General features: G+C 37.4%; 1 protein-coding gene across 15 annotated transcripts in view; it reads right to left on the reverse strand.

Annotated features, from left to right (window-relative positions):
* Positions 1-24,155, reverse strand: part of Nlgn1 (neuroligin 1) — an 895,946-nt gene that overhangs the window by 696,381 nt on the left and 175,410 nt on the right. For 7 of the 15 annotated variants that reach the window (XM_052731690.1, XM_052731689.1, XM_052731693.1 and 4 more), the window contains 2 exons: positions 6,578-7,389; positions 6,087-6,146 (listed from right to left, as the gene is read on the reverse strand). In XM_052731690.1, coding sequence (XP_052587650.1) covers positions 6,087-6,146; positions 6,578-7,070 — 553 coding nt within the window. In that variant the 5' untranslated portion in view covers positions 7,071-7,389. Of the gene's footprint in view, positions 1-6,086; positions 6,147-6,577; positions 7,390-14,013; positions 14,033-14,602; positions 14,665-23,868; positions 24,035-24,155 lie in introns of those variants that run through there. The other 8 variants (XM_052731696.1, XM_052731694.1, XM_052731698.1 and 5 more) reach the window with 4 other exon arrangements.

Below are 24,155 nucleotides of genomic sequence, written 5' to 3' on the forward strand. Positions count from 1 at the left end.
ATCAATCTGTAGTACTGTAAGCATGTACTCATTTTAGGGGATGGAGCCTAGTAGGAGGGGCATACTCATGCAGGGAATACTGGCATTGTTTCTCAGCCACCTCGGGTGTACAGGTTTCCTCCATCACACATCTCTATAATGTTCCATCTCACCACAGCCCAAAAAACAGTGGAGCCTAGCAACTATGGATCAAAAATCTCTAAAACCATGAGCCAAAATAAAAACTTTCTCCTTAAAAGTGTATATGTGATCATCTGTTATAGCAACAGAAAGTTGTTTAACACATCTTCCAACCAAAATGTATTTTTGTTTCAGACTTACTAATGTTGGAATTTTCCTGTAAAGTAGGACGCAGAGCCCTTGTTTCTCTGGTTTTAGTGCCTTCCTTTTGCTTCTCTAGTATAGTAATTCTAAAATATCTCAGCATAAACCTCATTTCTAAGCATGATTCATGCTGTTGGTTCAGAATACTGGTTCCTTGATGTCTGCATTTGAGTGAGTAATGGATACCTCTAATTTATCATGGCCAAAACCAAACAGAATCTTTTACTATGCTGTGCCTCAAACCATTCTATAGTATTCCCTTTCCATCTTAATTGATGCCAAATAAATTATTCTATGATTTCAGATCAGGAATTACTCACAACTTATAAGACATTGACCAAAAAATATGATCGTCAAAACACAAAGAAACTACAATTTCCACTGTTCTTCCCCTATCCTGAGCCTGGATAACACTCAGGTCTTGGTGGACTATAGTAGTTTGCTCTCTCTATACCTCTGTGCTCTCTTACCAACCCCCATGTCAACTATGGGTCATTTAAAAATTCGTTCTAAACTTGCTGAATCTCAAGACTTTTCTCTATTGCCCTTTCCCTCATATGTGTACTCCTGATTGTTTGGGAAATACACAAATAGATTCCTAGCTTTAGGTCAAATAAAGACAATCGAGCATCTTGGTCAAACTACTTTCATACTACACATCCACAAATCTTTTCCTCATTACTCTGTTTATTTGTTTTCCCCTTAACTCCTTTAAAGTTAAATTAGAAATTTTCATTAGCTGCTTCCAAATAGTCTCAGAAGCAGAAACTGTTTTTCTGTCTAATAATGATTTCATGGAACCTAGGATAATAATTCCTACACAACCAGCAATCAATACATAGTTGTTAAATGAATGAAGGATTTAGAAATGTGGAGTTAGATGGAATATGATTCTGGAATATAATCCCTTATTAAAACCCTGAAGGCATCACTGGTGATAGGAGTCAATTTAATCCCTATGCTAAACAACCAACCAAATAAACTCTAAAACTGCTGGAAAGATTGTGAATGAATGCTAGAATGAGCTCAATTGAACACTATTTTTTGTTTGTTTTTTTCAAGATAGGATTTCTTTGTATAGCTTTGGAGCCTGTCCTGGAACTCACTCTGTAGCCCAGGCTGGCCTCGAACTCACAGAGATCTGCCTGTCTCTGCTTTGAACACTATTAAGTACAGCAAGTCAAATAGTTTTGAAAATAAGAAACATGCTTAAGCAGTAAGGAAATCCAACAGAGTCATCTATAGAGATGTCTATGTAATAAAAAAAAGGGGGGGGATGAAGAAGTAGGTTCACAAAATCTCACAACTACAAAAATGAAAATTTGGTATTCATCTCCCAAGAGCTATGCAAATAACAGTGAACCTCCTGGAAGAATGCAAGGCTGCTAACTAACTACAGAATCTGGAGCTAATCAGTTTGTTTGTTGGTTTGTCTGCTCCCTTGTTCCTCCTTCTTGTGTCTACTTCCTAATACTTGACCACCTTACTCTGTGTTAGCTTGTCTCACAAGGCAGAAACCTGGAGAAAACAGGGAAACTGAAGTGATTAAAACTACTCCTTGCCTCATCCACCCATGTTATGAGGATTTGTACCTAGTCTTATTATAACTTGTTATGCCGTGTTCAGTTGATATCCCTGGTATGGCTGCCTTTTTTGTTGGGGGATGGAGGAGTACATCTGGGGGAGAGGGGAGGGAGGGGAGGTACTGAGAGGGACTGCAGTTGGGATGTAATGTATGAAAGAAGAATTAAAAAAACAAATGAACGAACAAAAAAACCCCACTCCTAGATAACTTTCTAGGGGAATATACCGGGATCATAGTCTGGGCAGTAAAAACCTGCATGCTGTTAAAACACATTAAACTCTGTGAGAGAGCAAATAAAACTCAAACTAGTCAACAGATGACAGCATACTATAGGATGAATGGAATACTGATAGGAGCGGAAGGTAGCTGGGAAAGGGAAATGGGAGAGAGACCAAAATACGCAGTGGTACATGTACGAAAGTGCGAAAATTTAATAATTAAAAAAATCTCTAGAAAATAACAGCAACAACAAAAACATGTTGTTAAAGTGGACTGTGTACATACTTCTGAAAATAAGTTGTTTATACTGGCTTGAGATAAGATCTGAATTTGTCAAAAATATTATGAATGGATAGAATTTAAAAATTTGGGAATATGTTTGAATATGCAAAAAATAAAAACATGAAAGAAAAAGAAGAGAAAGGGAAAGAAGAAAAGCAAACGCAGATAGCTGGCTCTGTGACTGTTATATGATCATCTGGAAGGGGCAGCTTATTTATTGTGTGGTGTGTTTGCATGTGTGCACATATGTGTGCATGTGTGTGCATGTGTATAGTGGCCAGAAGTCAACATCAAGTATCTTCCTCAACCATCTCACACTATGTTTTTGTTGTGTTGTTTTGTTTTGTTTTGCTTTGTTTTGAGGCAGGATCTCTCCCACAAAACCTAGAGTTCAAAGACAAGCTGTACTCATTGGCCAATGAGTTCAACAGATTTCTCTTTGTCTGTCTTTCTGGTACAGGTTCCAGACAAGGGTCACCACGCCTGACTCAGGTCCTTGTGCTTGCATTTCTTTACTGACTGATCCATCGTCCCTCGATGGAGTAATTTAACACAAAAGGACTCTGTCTAGTAATCTCTAGGGGCAGGAACTCTGGCCATATCTGCTTCTCCTTTACTAGCAATGGAAATTGGGTGAATATAACACATTGTTAAAGCTTTTCTAGATTTTGGTAGTGTAATTTTCTCATAAACTTGTTGTAATTATGAGATAGTTAAACAATGAAAATACCTGATCCTCTCCACAAGCAAAGCCCCAGCTGCTGTGTTCCTTATCTGTCCAAGTGTTCAGCAGCAGCGTGTCATTTTCACCCTTTCTCTTCTCAGTTTCTAAATGCACAGAACCCTGAAGAATATCTAGAAGGCAATTAACACATGGCTACAACTATCACGGCAACTATAAAGAGATAGATTAAAATGTGCACCTGGGACCTGTTTTAAAACAAGAGTTAGTTGTTTGGTGTTGTTTTTTCAAATGTGTTTTTAACTTCAAATACAGAGGAAAATATTATAAAAGATATTTTAAAAATATAATGTGGCATCTCCTGGAGGAAGAAAATTTTCTTCCTTTTGTACAGATCAAAGAACAGAAAATGTGTTGTTCTTTACAAAGTCATGTGAATGTAAACTCTCTGAAAAGAGAATTCCTCGTCTGCCTCATTTATTACTAACTCATTTGATGGCTACATGTTTATAATTGGCAATTAAGAAATAATTCTGGGTGAATACAGTAAGCCCAGACTATAGTGGGCTTGCATGGGAACAGGGCCCATCTGCCTCTGCAAGTGACTGCATACATTAAAAAGAAAAGAGATAAATAATGACAAGCCAAAAATTAGCATCTGAACCAAGCAAAACACTACCCTTATCTCGGTTTTTGAACCTCTGTTTAAGAGCCTCTAAGACTAAGCTGCTTTAGAACTCACAGTCCGTGTGTAGTATATACTTAATGTATGCATAAATGGTTATGAAATTGATGATAATTTCTTAAAACAGGATAATGTTTTCTTCTCTTTCTCTTTCCTTCATTATTTCTTCTTTACTTATTTTTTTGTAGCTTCTTCAAGCAAGGAACATAGAAAGCAGAATAGTCTCTAACTCACCATGTAGCCATAGCTGGCTTTGAAATCTACATCCTTCTGCTCTACCTCACAAAGCTGGGATGGAATGTGCTTGTCACTGTGTGTAGCTTCATGGTTTTCTTGAATTGACTAAAAACCTTTCATTTTAGAGAATAAACGTAAAGTTAAAAGTTTAGGGACATTTTCTACTACATCATTCAATAGCCAAATGTAAATGTTAGTTTTTATTTTTATAAAATACTAGTTGAATAGACTATTCCACTTAAATTATTAGTTATTCAGACTTAGGATAATAAACAATCAACTAAAAGGGAGCTGGCCTTCTCTAATTACAATAAGCTATGTTAAGTTCTTAAACGAGAGGATTTTTAAATAGTGGCTAATTAACACTGCATAAAAGCACAATAGTGGACTGCACCACACAGTCAGTGGGCATCTGTAGACATTGTCCCAATCTAATTATAAATTAGCTCAAAGGTTGCCAAAGTAGACAGCCCAGCCTACACAACTCTCTTATGAAGCATGTAGAACCAACAGGCCAAGAAATTTAAAAAAAAGTAAGTTCTATTGAGTCTTTTTTTCTTGATGACGTTCTATGGGAAGAGAGATCATTCCATTGCTTACTATCTTTCTTACCTTTTGGTGACCTTATCTTTTTTTTAATTAATCACACTTTTCGTATGCATTATGCTTTATTTATGCATTCTTGAACAGCATCTTTATTTATGACTTTGTGAATCAACAACTTTGAGATAGGAGGCGAAAGTCACTTAGCTAATTACACATGCTTATAGGCCGCATAATAATAACCTCTGCAGCATTATACATTAGTTGACGGCATGTAAATCACAGCTGGTATTCTCTTTTGCAAATTAAAAAAAAAAAAACAAAAAGCATTTTCTTTAGTTGTTTTAAAGCACTATTTCTGTCACATGTCTTCTTAAGCATACTATGCATTTGACCCAAACTATGGCCTGAAATTTTTAAAAGTAAAGTTTCAACTCTATTTTATCCAACAAATAAGAGAAATAATAATAGTCAACTTAATTCAAATACTTCTGATGGACAGTTGATAATTTTCTTACTCTAAGTCTCTCCTGTATAATCCAGTCTCATAAAACAGAGCATTTGGACATCCCCTCCCCCACAAAGATGCCATAATGAAGTCTGACCTGCTCCCGACAGATTACAAGTGCAAAGAGATGGAATGTGCAGCACTGGAATATTAATACGACTTCTGTAGGAAGACTGAAAAGTCTACCAAGTTATGAATAAGGTCAAAATAACACTTAGAAAATTTACTGCCGTAGAAAATCATACACTCCTGTGAGTGATTTACTGAATGTTATATAAAAACGGAGTGTGGCCATGCTGCATTCAGATGCGAGCTGCAGCTGTCAGTGTCTACATTTGCTCAATCTGGCTAGAGGATGATTGGAAGGTTGATTTAATTGTAGCTTCTGAATCACGTCCTTCCCATGTTTTAAATTGTTTAACATAAATATATAAATGTTGAAGACATTTTAAGACTGTAAATATTTCTCATAAAGAATAAAATATCTCATTTTCTTCTAGAAGAGTAACTGAAAATAAAAACAACTCTTGGGAAAAAATACCACTGTTACCTAATAATGGTAACTGCCCCAAAGCTGTAGCCAATTTACCCTTATGATCAAAAAGTCCATAAGGTGTTCTGGAGGATCTAAGACTACATCAACATAAAACAAAGGTTTTGGCTGAACTAATCATTTTGAAGTGGTACACACATCTGTACATGTGTGCACGTCAGGTAGAGTCCAGAGACTAAAGCTGACCAGCTGTTAAGGCAGTGCTGTTTGGGTTCCCTAGGCAGCATAACAGTGGGGTATCTTTTTTTTTTTTATAAGCAAAGTGTAGCGGAAATTACATTCTTAAGGCATGGGCCATAGGAGAGCACAGGTGCCAGCAATGAGTTTTCCCAGTATTGTCTGCTCAGCTTGCGCTCTCCTGATCCATCACCTAATACTCCCCAGCATCAGCAAGGCATCCTTTAGGAGAGTATCTGGTTCTTCCTCTGTAAACTTTCACATCGTTTTCATTTTCACTTTTATACATACCTCCTTTTCTACATATTTTCTTGCCGGGTTTTCTGGCACATTCCTTGGATATTCTTTTTACTGAAAAATGAATAGAAGACTAGAAAATAACATGGCGCTCCATCACAGACCGCCGGAACATGCAACACCACTAACTTAGTACACTCCTGTTTTTACTGAGTGCGAAAGAGCCCCAATTCGTTGAGCCTGCACATGCAATGAGGAAACGCTGATGCATCTTCTCAGAAGTCATTTGGTAGGAAATGGAAGTTAGGAGCCCATTTCTACCTAAATATACGTGCTGTGGAGGAAAGAAAATGAGTAGGCACAGTGAAAAAATAAGAACAGATCCACTGACACACAAAAACAAAAAGAGCAGCATGCAAGCATGTAAAATATGTCTACATGCCAACAGGAAAAGCCATGCACACTACCAGTACACGTGAACTAATATTATTCAAAATTAGAAGAGAAAATAAACATATCTCCCTGTGTTTCTGCAATTAACTCACCATCTTCAGTTGGGACATAGATGTTTAAGTATAGGCAGTCTTCACTCTGGTCTTGAACATATGATGAAACCACATCCAAGTTATTAGTGAACCACACAGGAAGCATAACCTCAGGCAATCTGCCATCAATGATGTTCTGGGGACATACAGGAGCAAACTGAGTGGCATTCCGGACATCGGACCAGGGAGATGGTGGTTCTGGAGGCTGAAAACGATGTTCACCTGTTGGTGGAGCAGCATACGGAACCCCAAGAAACTGAATGACAGGCCCCAAAATTTCATTATTGAGTTCTTTCTTAATCCCTCTTATTTTGCCAAAGTTAGTAGTTACCAATGGGTCTACATCATCCAGTTTCTGAGAGAGTACGTGGACAGTCTGTAGCAAACATCCCAACAAACAGAGAGTCAACGGGGCACCCAGTCCCCTGTGTACCACACATGCCATCATGGCTCTCCAAACATAATTTGGCCACATGCATCTGGGAAGTGCCATGGTCCCACATTAGTTGTCTAATTATCTGGTACAGTGAGGCAAATATATTTGTATCCACTTAAAAAAGATGAAATGGTGGTAGGATGCACCTCCAGCTTCTCAAATGTTAGCTTGTTAAGGAAAGCTCAGAGTGTCCCTCGTGGAGCACAAAGCTCCCATTGACTTCACACAGACTGAAGCAACATCTTCAGTCATCACCATTCATCAGACCATCTCCTGTTGACCATTCTGCTTTCCACAGTGGCAATGTGGTGAGAGTGGCCATTGATTGTAGATTTCCCTCGTATAAATCAAATCCAGTTAACTGTGGGTCTATATCCTAGAGAAAAAAATGAAAATAAATCATTAGTAAGAACAAGTTAACAGACACAGTGATAACTAGATGTTTTAAAAGGTATAGAAATACTTTAAGAGTGGCTAGATTTGGGTAAGTTGAACACTACGAAGAGAAAATAATAGTTTGAAGACTAAAGGTGAAATGATTGATTATTAGATTATTGAGCAACTTGCTTGCTGACTTCACATGTACTTACATAGAAAAAGACTTTGTCAAATACACAGTTTTTGGAGCATTGTATGCTACAGTGTTTTTTTTCCCCCAGCATTTCAGGTTATATGTGAAAATTTTCTTTTTATGGACACTTTAATAATTTCAAGGAACTAGAGAACTGATTCACAACCCTACTCAGAATTAGAATCCCATAAGCAGAAAACCTTTTGTGAAAGTGTTAGTGTATAATGGAGGATCAACTTGTAGGAATGATTGTATATATTGAAAAATAAATAAAAAGAAGTACACAAACCCATATTTATAATGAACACAAAACAAATGTATTTAGATCCTACTTCCTCATGGGTCCAGGTTCCTTGCCATTTCTCAAAAGTTTGCAGGATATGTCATTTCCAGAACCTTATTTAAACAGACAGCATATGCAAAAGAGAAAGAAACTGATGTCCTTTTTTCAGACCGAAGATATTTTCCCATCTAACTATATGTTTCAGTTCACAATAGATTTGCAATGTGAAAATGAATTTCTGAGTCAAAGTCATTATGCTTTAAATTACAAATTTTGTTCTCACTGTCTGTGAGAGATCAAAGGAAGAATACAAAAAAAAGAGCACAGTAATTTAAAAGAACAATCATACCTAATTGTGGCATCTTGCATATTAACACTCATCAAACATCTCATGCTGTTTATTCAGTGCGATTGAAAATGCATCTGAACAAGCTGTAATACTCAGCGCAATGCAATCCGCAGGCACATCTCGCACCAACTGTCAAAGAGCATGCAGCTCAGGAAACTTGTCTTTTTGTGTGTAAGCCACCCTTTAAAGTGCTTACTTTGGAAATAATAGTGTTGATCTGTGTTAGAAACGTTTCTATCCTGTTATATTATGGGGAGATTCTTGAAGAAGTACTGGTCTGTCAGTGATACTGCCCTGACTTTGTGTGACTTGAAAGGAGACTGTAAAACTATATAGGCCAGTAGGAGATTTGGTTCTGGAGCTGATGCTCCTTGGGCACTGAACAATCCATGACTATAGGAAGTAAGAAGTTAAATGTCTTTCTCCAAGAGTATTCCAGTCTCTGTAAACTGTCACGTAAGCTTAGACCCTTCTTCCTCGTGTTCCAGAATTCCTGCATCAACAGAAGATTTAGCTACACAAGCTCATGTCAGAAAGAACTTAGTATGCCCATGCATGCTCTGTATCATGGTGGGCCACAGTGGAGCTGAGTCCTGTTTGCCTTTTGCTGTTGAAAGGTATCATTTTAACACCTAAGGTAGAGACCCTGTGGGGAGACCTGGGAAGGCTTCGTCAACCTTTTTACTCAGCGCTGTTTTCAGTTACAGTGATTTCCAGTCATTCTCTTTCACATGATAGGCATCTCATTAATATTCTAAGATTCTTGTTTGGTTATTAAAATAATAACACTCCCCTTTGCACTTACAAGTCTTTAACTTCCTTAATTGTGTTAAGATAAAACACACTCCTCGTTCCTGTTGATAAGCCAATTTAATAGAATATTGGATCATAATTCTGCATGGCATAGTTAATTTTCTAATTTTCCTGAGTTTTGTTCTGGTGGTCACCAAAATATTCCATGTTACATGTGTGTATTTATGGAAAATTGTAGTATTGATTCAAAATTATTTTTTAGACATTACTATTATAATAACAATCTTTTAAGTCAGGTAATTTAAAAAAGCTTGTTTATAATAGTGAGATCTTTAAAAAGTAATATGCTTTTAAAAGATACTTTTTTGACATTTTTCCATCTATTAATGTTTCTGGAGTAGATGTCAGACTCTTAGGTTTAATGCATTTACATCTTATTTAGTACAATCCTATGAAAATGGGCTCAACTCACAGTAATTACAGGTTCCAAAAGGTTAAATATGTTGGTCGGGGTCTCTGCTTATTGATAGCAGAACCAGGGCCCATGGCTATCTGATCTAAAGGCCATCCTCCTGACCATATCTACTGTGCTGTCTTCAATGTATAATTGTTTATGAAAACTCACTATGGGGCTCTGAGACGGCACAACAGGTAATGCGCACATCGTGCAAACGTTAGGACTAGGTTTGGAGACCCAGTGCTCTCACCACATGCATAGTGGTACACACTAGAACTCCAAGGGTGGGGGCAGAGGGACAAAGGAGTCCCTGGAGCTCAGTGACTAGCTAGACTAGCCGACTGGATGATCTCCAGGTTTGGTGAGATACTCTCTCTCAAAAAATAAGGTGGAGAACAACCGAGGAAGACACCAGACACCAACTTCCAGCCTCCACATACGTGTGTATGCAGGTGCTTTGCACCCTTACTAAAATTGTGTACACATAACACTTGCATGTACACACACACTCTCTCTTACACACACACACACACACACACACACACACACACACACACACGGATAATAAAACTTCTCATGATCCTGTAGTATCTGACCTTCAATTACAAAAGTGGTTTTTTTTGTATTCTTTTTCTTTTAAAACATGGAGTGTAGTGACTACTCTAACAACTTTATAGAAACAAATTTTAAATAGTTTATCTTATTCTTGCTGGAAGCCTAGTTTATCTTGTGTGGTATTCTATTTTTTAATCAATTTTACTTTACATTAAATACTGAAAATATCTCTTACATTCAAAGAGAATGGAACTTTTGATATAACTCACAGCCAAGTTAATGTTTCTTGAGGTCACTTGGCCTGATATCCTGCTAAGTACTCAACCAGCTTGCTTAACCTGCCTTTAAGAGAACAATGCAAAGACCAGCCTTACTTGCCATGAATTTTCCATGTAATCAGCTTTTACAACCTAAGCTAATGCATAGCTTTATTCTTGAGTTACGCATTCTTCTGTGCCCATGATCCAAAGAGCAATGCATGCATGTACATATGTCTGTTATAGTAATCATTCAGTGAAAAGAATAAACAGGTTGATTATAAGAGGTCTTATGCAACAAATATGTGCCATCAAAGTTGGAAATGACATAAGCTATTGCTTCATAATTGATCTTTTTGTAGTAAATCCCCTGTAAAACTGTTAAAATTTCCTATGCAGTATTTCCTGTTTCTACCCCATGTGATGTCTTCTGTGCTGTTCAATAATTCCAGAGCAAAGCCCTTTGCTAGAGACAAGGCAACACACAGTTAATAGAAACATTTCAGATATATATCACAAACAAGCTACCAGCAAGCCAGAAACCACAAACTACCGACAGATGGAAGACATAGGGGAAAAAAGTGGAGAATCCAGACTTGGGCTTGGTTTTGGTAAAATTAATTCAAAAGGAAGTGTTGAGTTTTCTTTCCTTAATGCAACACCAACACAATTTGGTGCCTAGAAGATTATCTTTAAAGTGTTTGACTGACAGACACATTCAGGTTGAAATAAAGATGTGTGCAATGACTTGATTTCTTATTGTGGTGAATTGAATGAGAATGTCCCTCATAGGCTCTGATTTCAAACACTTGATTCCCAGTCGATGCTGTCTCAGGGGTGTTATGGAGACATGGCCTACTTGGAGGAAGCATATAATGGGGGTGGGCCTTGGGAGTTTACAGCCTCACCACACTTCTATTTCAAGCTCTCTATTTCATTTTTACTATTGAGGATGTGAAATCTTACTTCTTTTTGTCTTCTTACTGCTGTGTGTCCCCTGCACTTATGGACTGACCCTTTGAAAGTGTAGGCCTTAAATAAACTCTTCTATTATTACTTGCTTTTGTTCATAATATGTTATTACAGCAACAGACAGTAACAAATGTACTTATCAACAATAAGAAATCATTCAAATGAATGACAGACCAAATGTCCACAAATGGACACAAAAACGAGTCATAAAATAATCAGAAACTGAAATTCTACATAACCATAAAAATAAAAGATCTAAAATATGAATGTACACAGAACTTACATTTTTAAAATTAAATTTAAAATGAATGGGAAAAGCAAATAATATTCAAAAAAGCTAAAAATGCAGAACAATGTTATTTGTTATTAACAAATGTCTAAATGTGTTGTAGCAGGTAAGTTGTCAACACTGAATAACAGAGAGAAGGAATGGAATTAATTCCAGAAATTTATTAATTGTAACCTAAGATGGATAACTTGTGGTGAGGCTTTGAAAGGCCAATGATTAATTACAGAAAATTTGACAAATTCTCAGTATCTAATAGTGTTGGCTAATACCCACATACATGGAAAATGTCTTCATTATGAATTCTCTATATTTTCCTCGTATTTTGAACAGTTTTAAATAGAGAAAAATAATTGGATAAAATATCTAGGAAAATACCATCAATTTTTAATACCTGTATGAAAACATCGTGAAGTAGCAAATTATCAAATACAGTGAACATATACAATTAAAATTTAAAAACAAAACATGACACTTAGACCAGACAAGTTCCATGTTACAAGTAGATTAGTCTGTCAGCCCAAGAGAGGCTAAGTTTCTGCAACTCACTGCTAGGAACTCTTTGCTCATAAAGTCTTCTATTATTTCTTCCCCTGAATTGAAGGGGAAGAAATGTTTATAAGACACTATACAAATAATAAATAGTATTTAACAAAACATCCTAAATGATAATATAACATGTAGCATTCATTTTTCAATAAAAGAGCTGGTTTCTCCACTGGATTATTTCTTGGTAACTCAGGTTCAAAATGAACTAGATATTTTTGAGAAATTAGAGATTAACAATATCCATACAATATTTCATCCACTCAACAAATATCTATTGAGGACTTATAGTGTTCAAGCTAATATGCTAAATGTTACAGAGAACATTAAGAAATGTCCACTGATTGCTTCAAAGTAGCCTGCAAGATTATAACGAAGTGAGTCACATTAAAATAAAAGTTTTGATGCAGGTTATTATGTGATAGATGGGCAGAGAGATGGCTCAGTGGGCAAAGGCTCTTGTGGCTTGATAATCTAAGTGTGATCTCAGGGATGCACACATTACAAAAATTTAACTGACTTCCACAAATTGTTCTGTGACCTTCACATGCATACTCACTCAATAACTGAGTAAATATAAACATTTTTGATATGTGCTCAGCGAATACATGACAGATAGGGGAAAGTTATCCAGCATGAACAGACCTCTATTATTGCATAGACTTCTATCTTATTAAATATCAGTACCTATTTATTATCTGCCTTGCTTTTTTAAGTGTTTGCTTGTAGTTGTTGTATTATGCAGCCAAAGTTTCCTCTACTGAATTTCCAATAATTTTGTATGTATTTATTTAGCATGTTTATATCTATCCTAAAACCTACATAAAAATCCCTTGTATATAGGTAAATCTCAGTTGAGCTGGATTGTCAAGAGGCTTACCACTAGAGCTTTGTGGGCCTGATGAAGACCCTCAGCCATGACTCTCATACATAGGAGATTCTTAAGTTTTCAGAACACCTATGTATCTACAAAGTCACCATTACCACTTACTTAGTGAACACAGACAAACACATTGCTCCTATGTGCATATCTATGTGTGCTGTGAGTGGTGTACTAACAGGTAAATATACATATGTTACATGAATTTATAATTATAGTCTTGAATTCTTGAAATGGCTCATTCTAGTTGATTCTATCTCTATCTGCACAAGAAACAAAAACAAGATTCCTAAGTGCTAAATGCCTAAGGCCTGTCCAAAATGTATCAGGGTAGCTATTCAAACCTCTTCCAGCTAGTCTCATAAGAGAGCTCCTTGCTCTGAACAGCATGTTCACTACCTCTTCCACTTCTATATCCATCAGCTAAATAAGGAATGCACAGCTGAACTTTGTTTGGCCTCTTAGCAACATGCATATAGACCAACTCAAACTCCTTGCTGTTTTGTCTGTAGAATAACACTATGAGTTTTGATTTTAGTTTTTCTGAAAAAAATCTTATTGAAAAGCAAATATGCAAACAGGGAGATCAGAAATAATGCAGGTCAATTGTATTAACTAAACATAAATATTTATTTTTATCTATGAATGGGGCCAGAACAATCTGTCAACCATACTTAGTAAATAATGGTAATAAATGATGATTTAAACAAAATTTAATAATAAATGTTTCAGTCAATGAACAAATTCAGCTATGTGGCAGGAAAGTACCTATGTGACCCTATCACTGAGAGTGAAGCCCAGTACCAGCAGACTTTGGCTTTATGGTATCCAATGGTATTGGCCAAGCCACAAAGCTAATAAACATGAGCCTACAGTGGAAGAACACTGAAACCCTAGCATGAATATCTGCATAATGCATCTCCTCTTCTTGCTTTGTGTACTATGTTCTTTGCCTGTCACAGTTGAATCCTTTTATCAACCAAATACTTAAAGGAGCTAGCAGGTGAGCACATCCCATAGGACATAATTAAAAACATTGCTAATGTCATGGTCTGAAAGATGTTTGGCATGAAAAGATAACACAGGCCTACCTTCAGTCAGTGGGTAATGAGAGCTCATGATTCCAGGGGACTGAGAAGGAACCCTCAAGAATGAATATGAAAGGGTGCAAGGTAGGGAATATACTCCAGTGAAATTAATAATAATTCTCCATGGATGCTGTGGGGCTCATGCTCCTTGGGAACAGCCCAGATTCTCAGGAAGGTCAACCTGCAATTCCAAGGGATCATTCTTACCCCAAATCTCCACATATGAATTGATAGAAGGAAGAATGTTTTGGATTCCTTCACTTCATTTTGGGGCTGGGATGTCCCAATAAACTTCATGCAGATAATCTTCTCTTTCAAATCTTGACACGCACACCCCCACACACATATATGGAGAAAGTCTGACATGGGGCAGAAAGAGGGAGATATTCCTCCTTTTAGGAGGCCACACTCTAGTTTGGCCACAACTCAGAGAATGAGTGCTGGATGTGGTTGGCAAGGCATGCTGGAGCTAAATCACACAAGCCCTTCATTAAGAAGCTAAACTGTTTAGATTTTATTTAAATTTCATCAACAAGTGATGAAAAGCCATTATAATCCCTATCAAGGGAAGAATACTGTCAAGTTTACTCACAGAAAATTAAACTGGCAGGCTTGTAGAGCAGGGATGGCCAAAGTAAGGTGTCTGCAGTCCACCTCAAAATGATAACACATGAAAAGGAAAGTGAATGCTTTTGAAATAGAAAACTGTAAGAAAATTAAAGTAGGCTTTACTAATACACACATTTGATTAAAACCCAGCATCTCCATAAGGTTAGTACAATATGAAGCACGGAGTTTTCCTTTGGAAGGTAGAAGTATTAGCATTTGTCAGGAGAGTCACTTTGAACTTATTGTTGGTTGTCAGTATGAGCTAATATATTAGAACTTATATAATGGGATAAATAAAGTTATTCGTATTTTATTAAGTAACAGTTATAGTGATCTTTGCCAAATGGACCACTGGGTAACTCTATCACATGGAACATACAGATTTAAGGAAATAATAATAATAATCATATCACAAGTAAAGAGCAAGGTCATTAAATACAGCTTTTCCTTCTACTATAAGATCTTTTCCAGCTACATAACAAGATTAAACTTTAAACAAATAACTACTCAGACATCATAACAAATCAGAAAAAAATGAGAACATCAGATATATAACTTTGTAAGGGATTTGTGTCTCTTCCATTAGCTCTGCACTAAGAATGCCCTAAGAATCCTTGTGCCTTAAAATATTGATGAGTGGTGCCATGATAGATTTGTAAGCCTTTAAAAATATTGAGTTTGTCTTTCTTATCTTGTTAATTCCAGTTGTTGTCTCAGTCCAGTGATATACACACCTATGGAGAAGCAGATGTATGTATTTTATACATTTGAGGGTTTGCCTCTCAAAAGTATAAATGGCACCATCACAAAGATCTGAGAACTACAACCTTGAATGGATGGGTTGGAGGAAAAGAGAAACAAGTTTCCATTCATATTAGGTTTGAACTATCAGCTGGGTTCATTCAGAATTCTGTAAAACTAAAACAGACCATGAATATGGTAGAATATGGGGGGCGGGCACTGATACAGGAACAAGTACCTTCTCCACCACTAAACATGGAACTCAATCTGCTATATTGCCATGAAGTAGAGATCATCACCATCCCTTCGTAAGAGATTGTTAAATACACGTCAGAAACACAAAGCCACTGGAACATTCTTCACTAAGACACGAGCATCGTGAGCTGGAGACTCAGCAGAACAACCTTCTGAACCCTGCTCAAAATGTGTCCACACCATTTGGCCACCAAACAACCTTCTGAACCCTGCTCAAAATATGTGTGTCCATGCCATTTGATCACCAAACAACCTTCTGAAACCTGCTCAAAACATGTGTGTCCACACCATTTAGACCTCACAACAGACTTATAAACTAAGTACCCATATTTGAGATGAGTAAAAATGAGGCTTTACTTGGCTAGATATTATGTGCAAGGCCACAAACGCAAGAAGAGGCAGATTGAAGGTACAAGCACAGAACTGCCCAACTCCAAACATATATCTAAATGGGTTTGATACAGAGTGCTCATCTGTGCACCCTAGTGAGACCAATTCACTGCAGCCATATGCTCACTGCGGCCGAGTATTTGAGGAGTGTGGAGCACATGAGATACCAACAGGAGGGAGATAGAAAAAGCCGGGGATTGGCATGCTGGGGTTAATTAATAGGCATAATCTTGAACGGCTACAAACAGTGTGGTACTGGAACCTTATCCAGAAGCAATTTATAGCTGGTGGCAGAAAGGAGGTGATAAGTGGGGGCTGGGGCCAAGAAAATAAAGAATGCTAGAATTAAAAGGAGCAAAGACGACAAGAAAGGTAATTCTGGAGTTGAGCTTACCTACATCAAAGTGTGGAAGGAGATGGTACCAGGAAGATTTAAAGAGGAAAATTAAGAGTGCGTTAGAACCATAGTTTAAAAATGGTATATTCTGAGATGTGAACATCAAACTCTCACTGATTACATACAAGTTTAAGGGATGCTGGGCTGATGATGTAGCTATCTAAAGATGTAGGTATTAAACAGATGTGGAATGTGGGGGTACAAGCCTAGAATCCCAACTTCGGGAGATGGAAGTAGGTGCCTCAAGAGTTCAAAGTCACTCTTGAGTACATAGTGAGTCTTAGTACATTCTGTTCTCCTTGAGATCTTGAGTTGGGGGGCGGGCACTGATACAGGAACAAGTACCTTCTCCACCACTAAACATGGAACTCAATCTGCTATATTGCCATGAAGTAGAGATCATCACTATCCCTTCGTAAGAGATTGTTAAATACAAGTCAGAAACACAAAGCCACTGGAACATTCTTCACTAAGACAAGAGCATCGTAAGCTGGAGACTCAGCAGAACACTGTTGTGAAGGTTAACAGAGTGATAGCATAACTTCCCTCTCTGTGTCACTGGAGCTTCCTTCTGGGAGGAGGAGGAGGAAGCTGGCAGGCCCCATTAATTTTTGTAGAGTTACAATCCCTCTCCTTTTCTCTGCAGAGGTGGTTTTATTTCTTCCCTTGCCTCCTGGGCTCCATGTCCCTCTCCAGTGATAAGAAAACAATGGAGAAAATCAGATGTTGAGAAAAGGAAAACAAAAGTTGACAATATCCTGAGAAACAATCAACAAGGTATCTTAAAGACTGACAACAAATTTGGCCTAAGCACACAGCAAGTATATATCAGGCAGCAAAACCTTCTATGAACACATGGTATGAAGGAAGCATTTCACAGTGCGAGGAAAGCCCAGGGGCTTGGGTTCATCTTGTCCACTAAGATCTTCCCCAGAGAATTCTCTCTCTATCAGTGTCTGCTTGGAGAAGCCCTGGCTAGCAGCCCTGAAGGCCTGGCCAGCAGGTCAGTTCTCTCTTCCTTGATCTTTCCAGTCATAAAAAGAACTCCTTCTTCTCAATTGTCAAAGTATTTACCACCCTCCTGGAACTGATCCTACTGTACATTTTATCATAGAAATCGGTCTCCTCAGTTTCTATCTCCAACTTTACATTTAGTGAACACCAAGTGCAGAGCAAAGGAACTCAGGAATGCCAGGCTTCTCATGGAGGCTGGAGTGTAATTGGGAAGGCAAAGCATTGTGCACACCAGTTACTCAGACTATGAGTCATCAATGGCCAGGGATAGTTGAGGGTCTAGAGTAGGAGCAAGGACCTGAATTCTGAAGGATGACTAAGAAGTGGCAGTTTAAGGTAAAGGGGTCCAATGTGTCAGACAGACTCAACTTGGCCTGCAAATGCCATGGAGACTGAGGCTTCCCAATGGGACCAGAGGGAAGATAAAAGGGTGCATTCAGACTGCAAAGGAGAAGGAAGTTAACAATCAAAAACATGTGGGCAGTCTTGGGGTTAAAGTATTATCTCAATACATATGTATGTGCATATAGATCCACGTATATATCAACAAGTTAGAAAGAGACCATGAATTTGAAAGAGTAAAGAGGGGTATATGGGAGGGTTTTGACGGTGGAAGGGGAAGGGGTGAATGATGTAATTATATTATAGTCTCAAAACATAAAAGAAATAATTTAAAAATTCTTATGTTGAGTAAAATAAGAATACAACCACAAAAACAGCATGATGGTAAGACTGGCCTTACTCTTTGAGAATAGAGGCCACATCTTTTACATTTCTGATTTAAAATAACCAGATATGGTACTGGAGGACTTCAGAAACTATTTCTTGAGTGAAGTATCTCTTGACTCATTCTACTATTTTCCATCATTTAACACCTTCCTCCTTTGTTTGTGGGTTTGGGATACCTGACCCTTGAAAGGCTTTAGCTTATAGATATTCTTGTAAAGGGGATAAAACAGACTAGACAGAAGTATGTTAAAGTTCAGTGAAAATGCCTTCTTATTCAGCAGAAGAGTATGTAGACTGCTATGGAGATGATGAATTACTGTTCAGCAAGATGGGGATTTGGGAAGCCACAGCAGCTTTTCTGACAACATGAAGGAGATGGAAGCAACATTTTTTTAAATTTTTTCTTTATTGTACATCTGGACACTTCCCGAATAAACACCTTTGCACTGTTGGCTAATGCTGGAGAGCATCATACCCCTCTGTTCATTTTTGTCTTGAGGGATGGAGAAAGGCACTTATCATTAACTGTTTAAAATAAGTTTTACTTTCTATTTATTTTGAGCATACTATGAGGTAACATCTCAAATATTCATTTTAAGTCTAGAATCTATTTAGGGATCCTGACTTCGAAATGAAGAGGAAGGTGAATGGGGTGAAGGGGCAAGCATGGTTGAGACAGAAGGTTCTTAAAAAGTCAGAGGCAACAGATCTGATGCATATGTAAAATACTGCAGGACATGTTTTTCAGAACAATGGGTGACCCTGTGATCTCCCAGAAGAAAATGAATAACCACTCAGGAGCTCAGAGGAGACAGCCAGGTAGAGCTGATTGCTTCCTATGATATTAAATTGATGCTTTTGTCTGAACAGCCACCTATAGGTCACAAGTCATTGCTTGTAGAAGCAACTTAATTATGCTTGCCAGTACCTTATAGAGAAGCTAGCACCAGTAAAGCAGCATGGCATTTCCCGTCCTCTGTTTAAGCTTATTTCTGTTTCTAGTGAGTGGCCAGTGCCTGGGAAGAATGAAAAAAATCACCCTTCCTGGTGCCCTGTTTAATTAACATTCCTTTTAAAAAAATCCCTTGTTGCCAGAGAACAGCTCCCACTTTGGCAGAGGAGATGTGATGTGAAGTTGCTGGTGTGGCTCTGTGCCAGTTGTGTCAATCTTGACCCCTCAGAGGATGATTAGCAGAGAGAGTGGAGCTAAGCTTCTGTGCCCATTCAGTCCCCATCTTCTGCTGGAGTTGGCAAACACTATAGCACCATTGTTGAAGGATCAACTGTCTGTGCAATTGGACTGAGACCACAAACTTCTTTTACACAAGACATCCAACACCAACAATGGCTTCCTGCAACCACTGGCCTTGTGCAGAGCTCAAGTGGTGGCTCACATGACAGAAATATTATACTAACAATCTTTTTCACATATATACATGTTTTCTTTACTATTACAAAACCCTTAGGACTCCTCACAATCACAAGATTCAAAACAGCATTCTGCTCATGGGCCATTTGTAATAGCACACTAATAAATAAAATATAAATAACAATTTAATATATTCATAGCCATAAAGAATTTTAATGTACCTTTCAAGAAGTTATAAGAAAGGAAATGATTCTGTTTCATTAGTAATTCTTAATTAATTCTTAAAATAAAACAAGCTAGATGTGATTATCATTAAAAATTTGTATTTAGCTTTTACTTTTTATCAAGATTTAGGATTTTAAAATAATCCCTTTTGGGTGGAGATATAGAACATTACTTTAAGTTTTCTGTAACTTCAAGTATGATTTTATGTTTAAAAAAAGAACCAAGGATTCGTTCAGCAGAGTATGTCCCTCACTGCTGAAGTATTAGCTATACCGATCAGTTCTTGGGGAGGGGAATAATTGTCTCCAGTGGTACCCACCAGCGAATCCACCAGGATCCAACGGATGCTACCAATCCAATGGTCAAACAGATGGCCTCGTTTAAACTCAATACAAGTCTGAGAGAGGGGCTGGTAGGAATGGAGGTTATTGATAGAGGTGAGAGGGAAATGTGTGAAGAGAGAGACTAATCAGAACACATTGTGTTCATGTACACAATTGTGAAAGCAGCAAAATTAATATATTTTAAGACTACCTCTTAGTTACTCATAATTAGAAATAATTTATCAGTAAAAACGTTAACTAAACCAATGTCATTAAGAACTCCCTGGCCTGCTCTAAAATGAAACTTAAAATAATATTTTTATAGACAATCAATAAAATAACTAACAAAAAGCGAAATGAGACAGGCTAGTGAGTAAAATGGGTTACAGTGGAAATCTAAGGTGGCTAAAATGACGTTGGGCTAAATTCAGTGATCTTAGCAGTCCATTCCGAGTGGTCTTACTGCCCCCCAGGAGGGGAAAGGGTTGAAAAACAATGTACCAAATAAGCTGGAAAAGGAAATCACAATATATCATTCATATATACATGTGTATATATATATATATATATATATGAAATTATTTTAAAAGCTACGTATTTTTATTTTTAAAATTATCTATAGTTAGTTGACAGCTCTGCATGCTGGGGAGAAGCTCAGAGCCTTGCCATTGTGAAGGTTGTGGACACTGATGTTATGGGGTCACTTGAATATGTAAAGGAGTTTCAGCCCGGATGTTACTATTAAAGACTACAGCTCTAAATTGTAGAGAACTTTGGCATCCTCAGAAAATGTGCATTAGTACAGTTGGCACAATTGAAGAAGTCGTGAAACTGGTGATGTTTTTACCCATAAGAAAAGGATAGATAACATTGTCACTTGTGTGTAAAGTTTTGGACAGCTACATAATACAGATTTAAATCAAAAATGACAGATGCACTGACTTGAAACATAATGGCTGCTGAAGTGAACCTGTATGCCTTTTAGGTTAACTATTGAGTGACTTAGGAATTGCTTTCAGGTGCAGAAAGCGTGTCAAGCTGTTGGTCAATGCTACAGCAGGAAATAGTGTTTATTGCTCAGTACTCCCTGAGGATGGTTCGTTTTCCTACAGGGAAACCTTAGCCTAGTGGTGATCACAGCTTGACTTTTAAGTTGATATTCCCTGATTCCAGACTTGACCTTGTTGAATTTGCAAGCATAGGGAATGTTCCATAGGCCAGTGTGAAATAATTAGCTATGATTTTGTAAAAGAAAATGTAATTTACCTTTAAGTTGTATGTTTAATATTTTTCCTGAAAACCTAGAAACACATTAAGTGCAAAGAAAAACCAAAACGGGATTGCTAGTGATCTATATAGCAGATGGTGGAACTCTATATGAAAGAGGAATCGTTGTAGCAATTGAGTGTTTTCCAAAGTAGATAATGAGATACATCGACTGACTTTTTTACTTCTAGAGTGTATCTGTTCTTTAGAAAAGAGCAAATGTAAGAATCCCGTATTCTACATACTCTACAACTTTTGTCCCCTGCCCATCCATCTACTGTCACCACCAAATAAATCTAGATAGACAGATAAAATATAAATAAACATATAATGAACCTATTTGTTTAAACCATACAAGACTAAATGTTATGAAAACAGATAAACTGATAGACATGCAGGTTGTTGTGAGCAGCACCTATAGCAGCACCCTCCAAAGGAAGCCAGGAGTCGGCAGAATCTAGTTGTTGGTATTTTCATCATTAGAGAAGTGTAGTCTAGAAAAACTCATTGTGTGGACTTTCAGAAAGGAATTAGTACCAAATTAAAACAAAACAAATTTAAAAAACACAAAGGAAAAACAGAATCCAGAGTCTGTTTATGTAGCCCAACTCCTCCTCAGCATGGGGCCTGCCCTGTGTGTGCTTGATTTGGGAGGAGTTTGGGAAGGGAAACAAACGTGATTTTATATATATATATATTTATATATATATATATATATATATATATATATATATATATATATATAATTTTAAAAAGTCAGTGTATACAAAAAATGAATTAGTGTTATATACAAATAGCAAATAGTTTGGCTATATGTATTTGAAATGTTAATGTTGCCATACAAATCAAGGAAAAGTAAAGATTTTTTTTTAATAAAAGAGTATATATATTTCACAAGTTACATAAAAACTTCAGGACTCAAAGCTATGACCTACCATGCCAATTCCATTTGGGTGGTCTAGTCTCAGCCTGAAACTTTATTTGCTGTGATATATCATGTGGTTTTTATTTTACAACTGTAGCACTAACTTCCCTTGCTTTTGTTCCAAAACGAATTTCATGCTTAACTTGCTTTTCTTAATTAAACTTCCTTTAGCAGTTCCTAATATGTGTATTATTAAAACTCATTAGACCCATTCACACTTGCCTGTCATATGTGGCTCCACATTCATATATTGAAGTGCTTCAGATATAGCAAGAAAATTAAATAATAAAAACAGAGACTTGAACGTTTCATGAGTGTCAGGATGAGAGAGTGCCTGCAAGGCCCATAAGGTTTCACACAAAAGAGGCATTACTGCTGAATCTCACATGCTGACACATCCCTGATCTATAAACCCTGTGGTAATGGCAGCAGTAAAGTGCCCTTCCATTGAGGAGAATTTCTCTCTTACATGCAATGGAAATAGGCACAGAAGGGATTATATTGACTGCTATAAAAAGAATTCATATAAACCCCCCAAAGTTTAACGTCTAATAATTTCAAATGCCTGGAGTGATTTACTCGTTTTCTCTGACTTTAGTTAAGCTTTGACTTGGCAGTCTTTTTTTTCCCCTTCCAACAGATATGCTACTAAAAGAGAACATGGGCTTTTCTTTACCTTTCTCTTCTTTCCTCCCTTCCTCCCTCCCTTCCTTCCTCCCTTCCCCCCTCTCTCTCTTTTCTTTTTGTAGAGGATAGTAAAATATCCCACATTCTTTTATAGCAACATAATAATAACTGATATTAGTCAACATGGTTTGTCCCATCAGAACAAAAACACCTAAAACAACACGTTGCTATGAAAGAACCCTTCCTGGAGAGAGCGGGGAATGCTGCTATCTCATGGCCATCAAGTACTAGTTACGCCAAGCTCTTACAAATTACCTTTTAAGAAGTAAAGAAAAGTATAAAAGGATATTCTAGGTTCATTGAGGCGTTCATTAATTCCATCTTTATTTTTCTGGGCTTTGCAAATTTTAAAGATTAAACATTGAAATTTCAAATTCATGTAAAAGTAGGCTTTTTGTTGCACGTCCCATAAAGCAAAAGAGATATACGTTTTGTACTGCAGATAATATATGCTAAATTTCAATAATGCAGAAAAGGAAGATTTCCTCTTTCATTGAGCTTCCACTTAAAAGCTGGTAGACTTTCCTTTAAAGGGGGGGGCAATAACACTGAAGTAAATATGGTTAATCATCTCAAAACCATGGAAGCTGCAGCCAATACATCAGTAATTTCTGGATTTTTGGCTAGTTAGACAATGTGGAAGAAGATAGAAATTCCCAGAGGAATGCAATATCCATACTCACACCAGTAGCTTTGGAGAGTCCAATACTATGTCTTGCCACTTACATTAAGAACCATATTTGCAATTTTTAGCATGAATTGTGAACTTCTAACCCTTTAGTCCAAATTACAACTCTTGTGTCATTCTGATATAAAGTAAAAGGAACCACTCTAGGATACTGCGTTCCTTTGAATACTCATCACATGTGTGCTGGGGAAGATGGGCAACGTGTAGTTAACTGGCAAAGCGAACCCTGCAGTAACTCACCAGTTCAGTTAGTGGTCCACTCTACTTGTCAAACTACTTTGAGCTTGTGCTCCTTAACTGGTTGTGGCTGTGAATTCTGAAGTGTGGTGTGTGGTTCTCTATAGGCTCCTTCCTTTGCTATTGGTTGTCCAACACGGATGTACTCTTCACAGGTTCGTAAGACTTGCTGCGGAAACACCACCAACCCCCAAGCAGATGATACAATGAGAAGGTCACAGTTGGCACCTTCTCTTTCCCACCACCCAAAGAAAGCAGAATGAAGCCTTAGAAAATATCAGCTACTCTTC

The sequence above is a fragment of the Peromyscus californicus genome, unplaced genomic scaffold (assembly GCF_007827085.1).
Source record: "Peromyscus californicus insignis strain IS unplaced genomic scaffold, ASM782708v3 Scaffold_9__1_contigs__length_137607984, whole genome shotgun sequence".
Classification (NCBI taxonomy): Eukaryota; Metazoa; Chordata; class Mammalia; order Rodentia; family Cricetidae; genus Peromyscus; species Peromyscus californicus.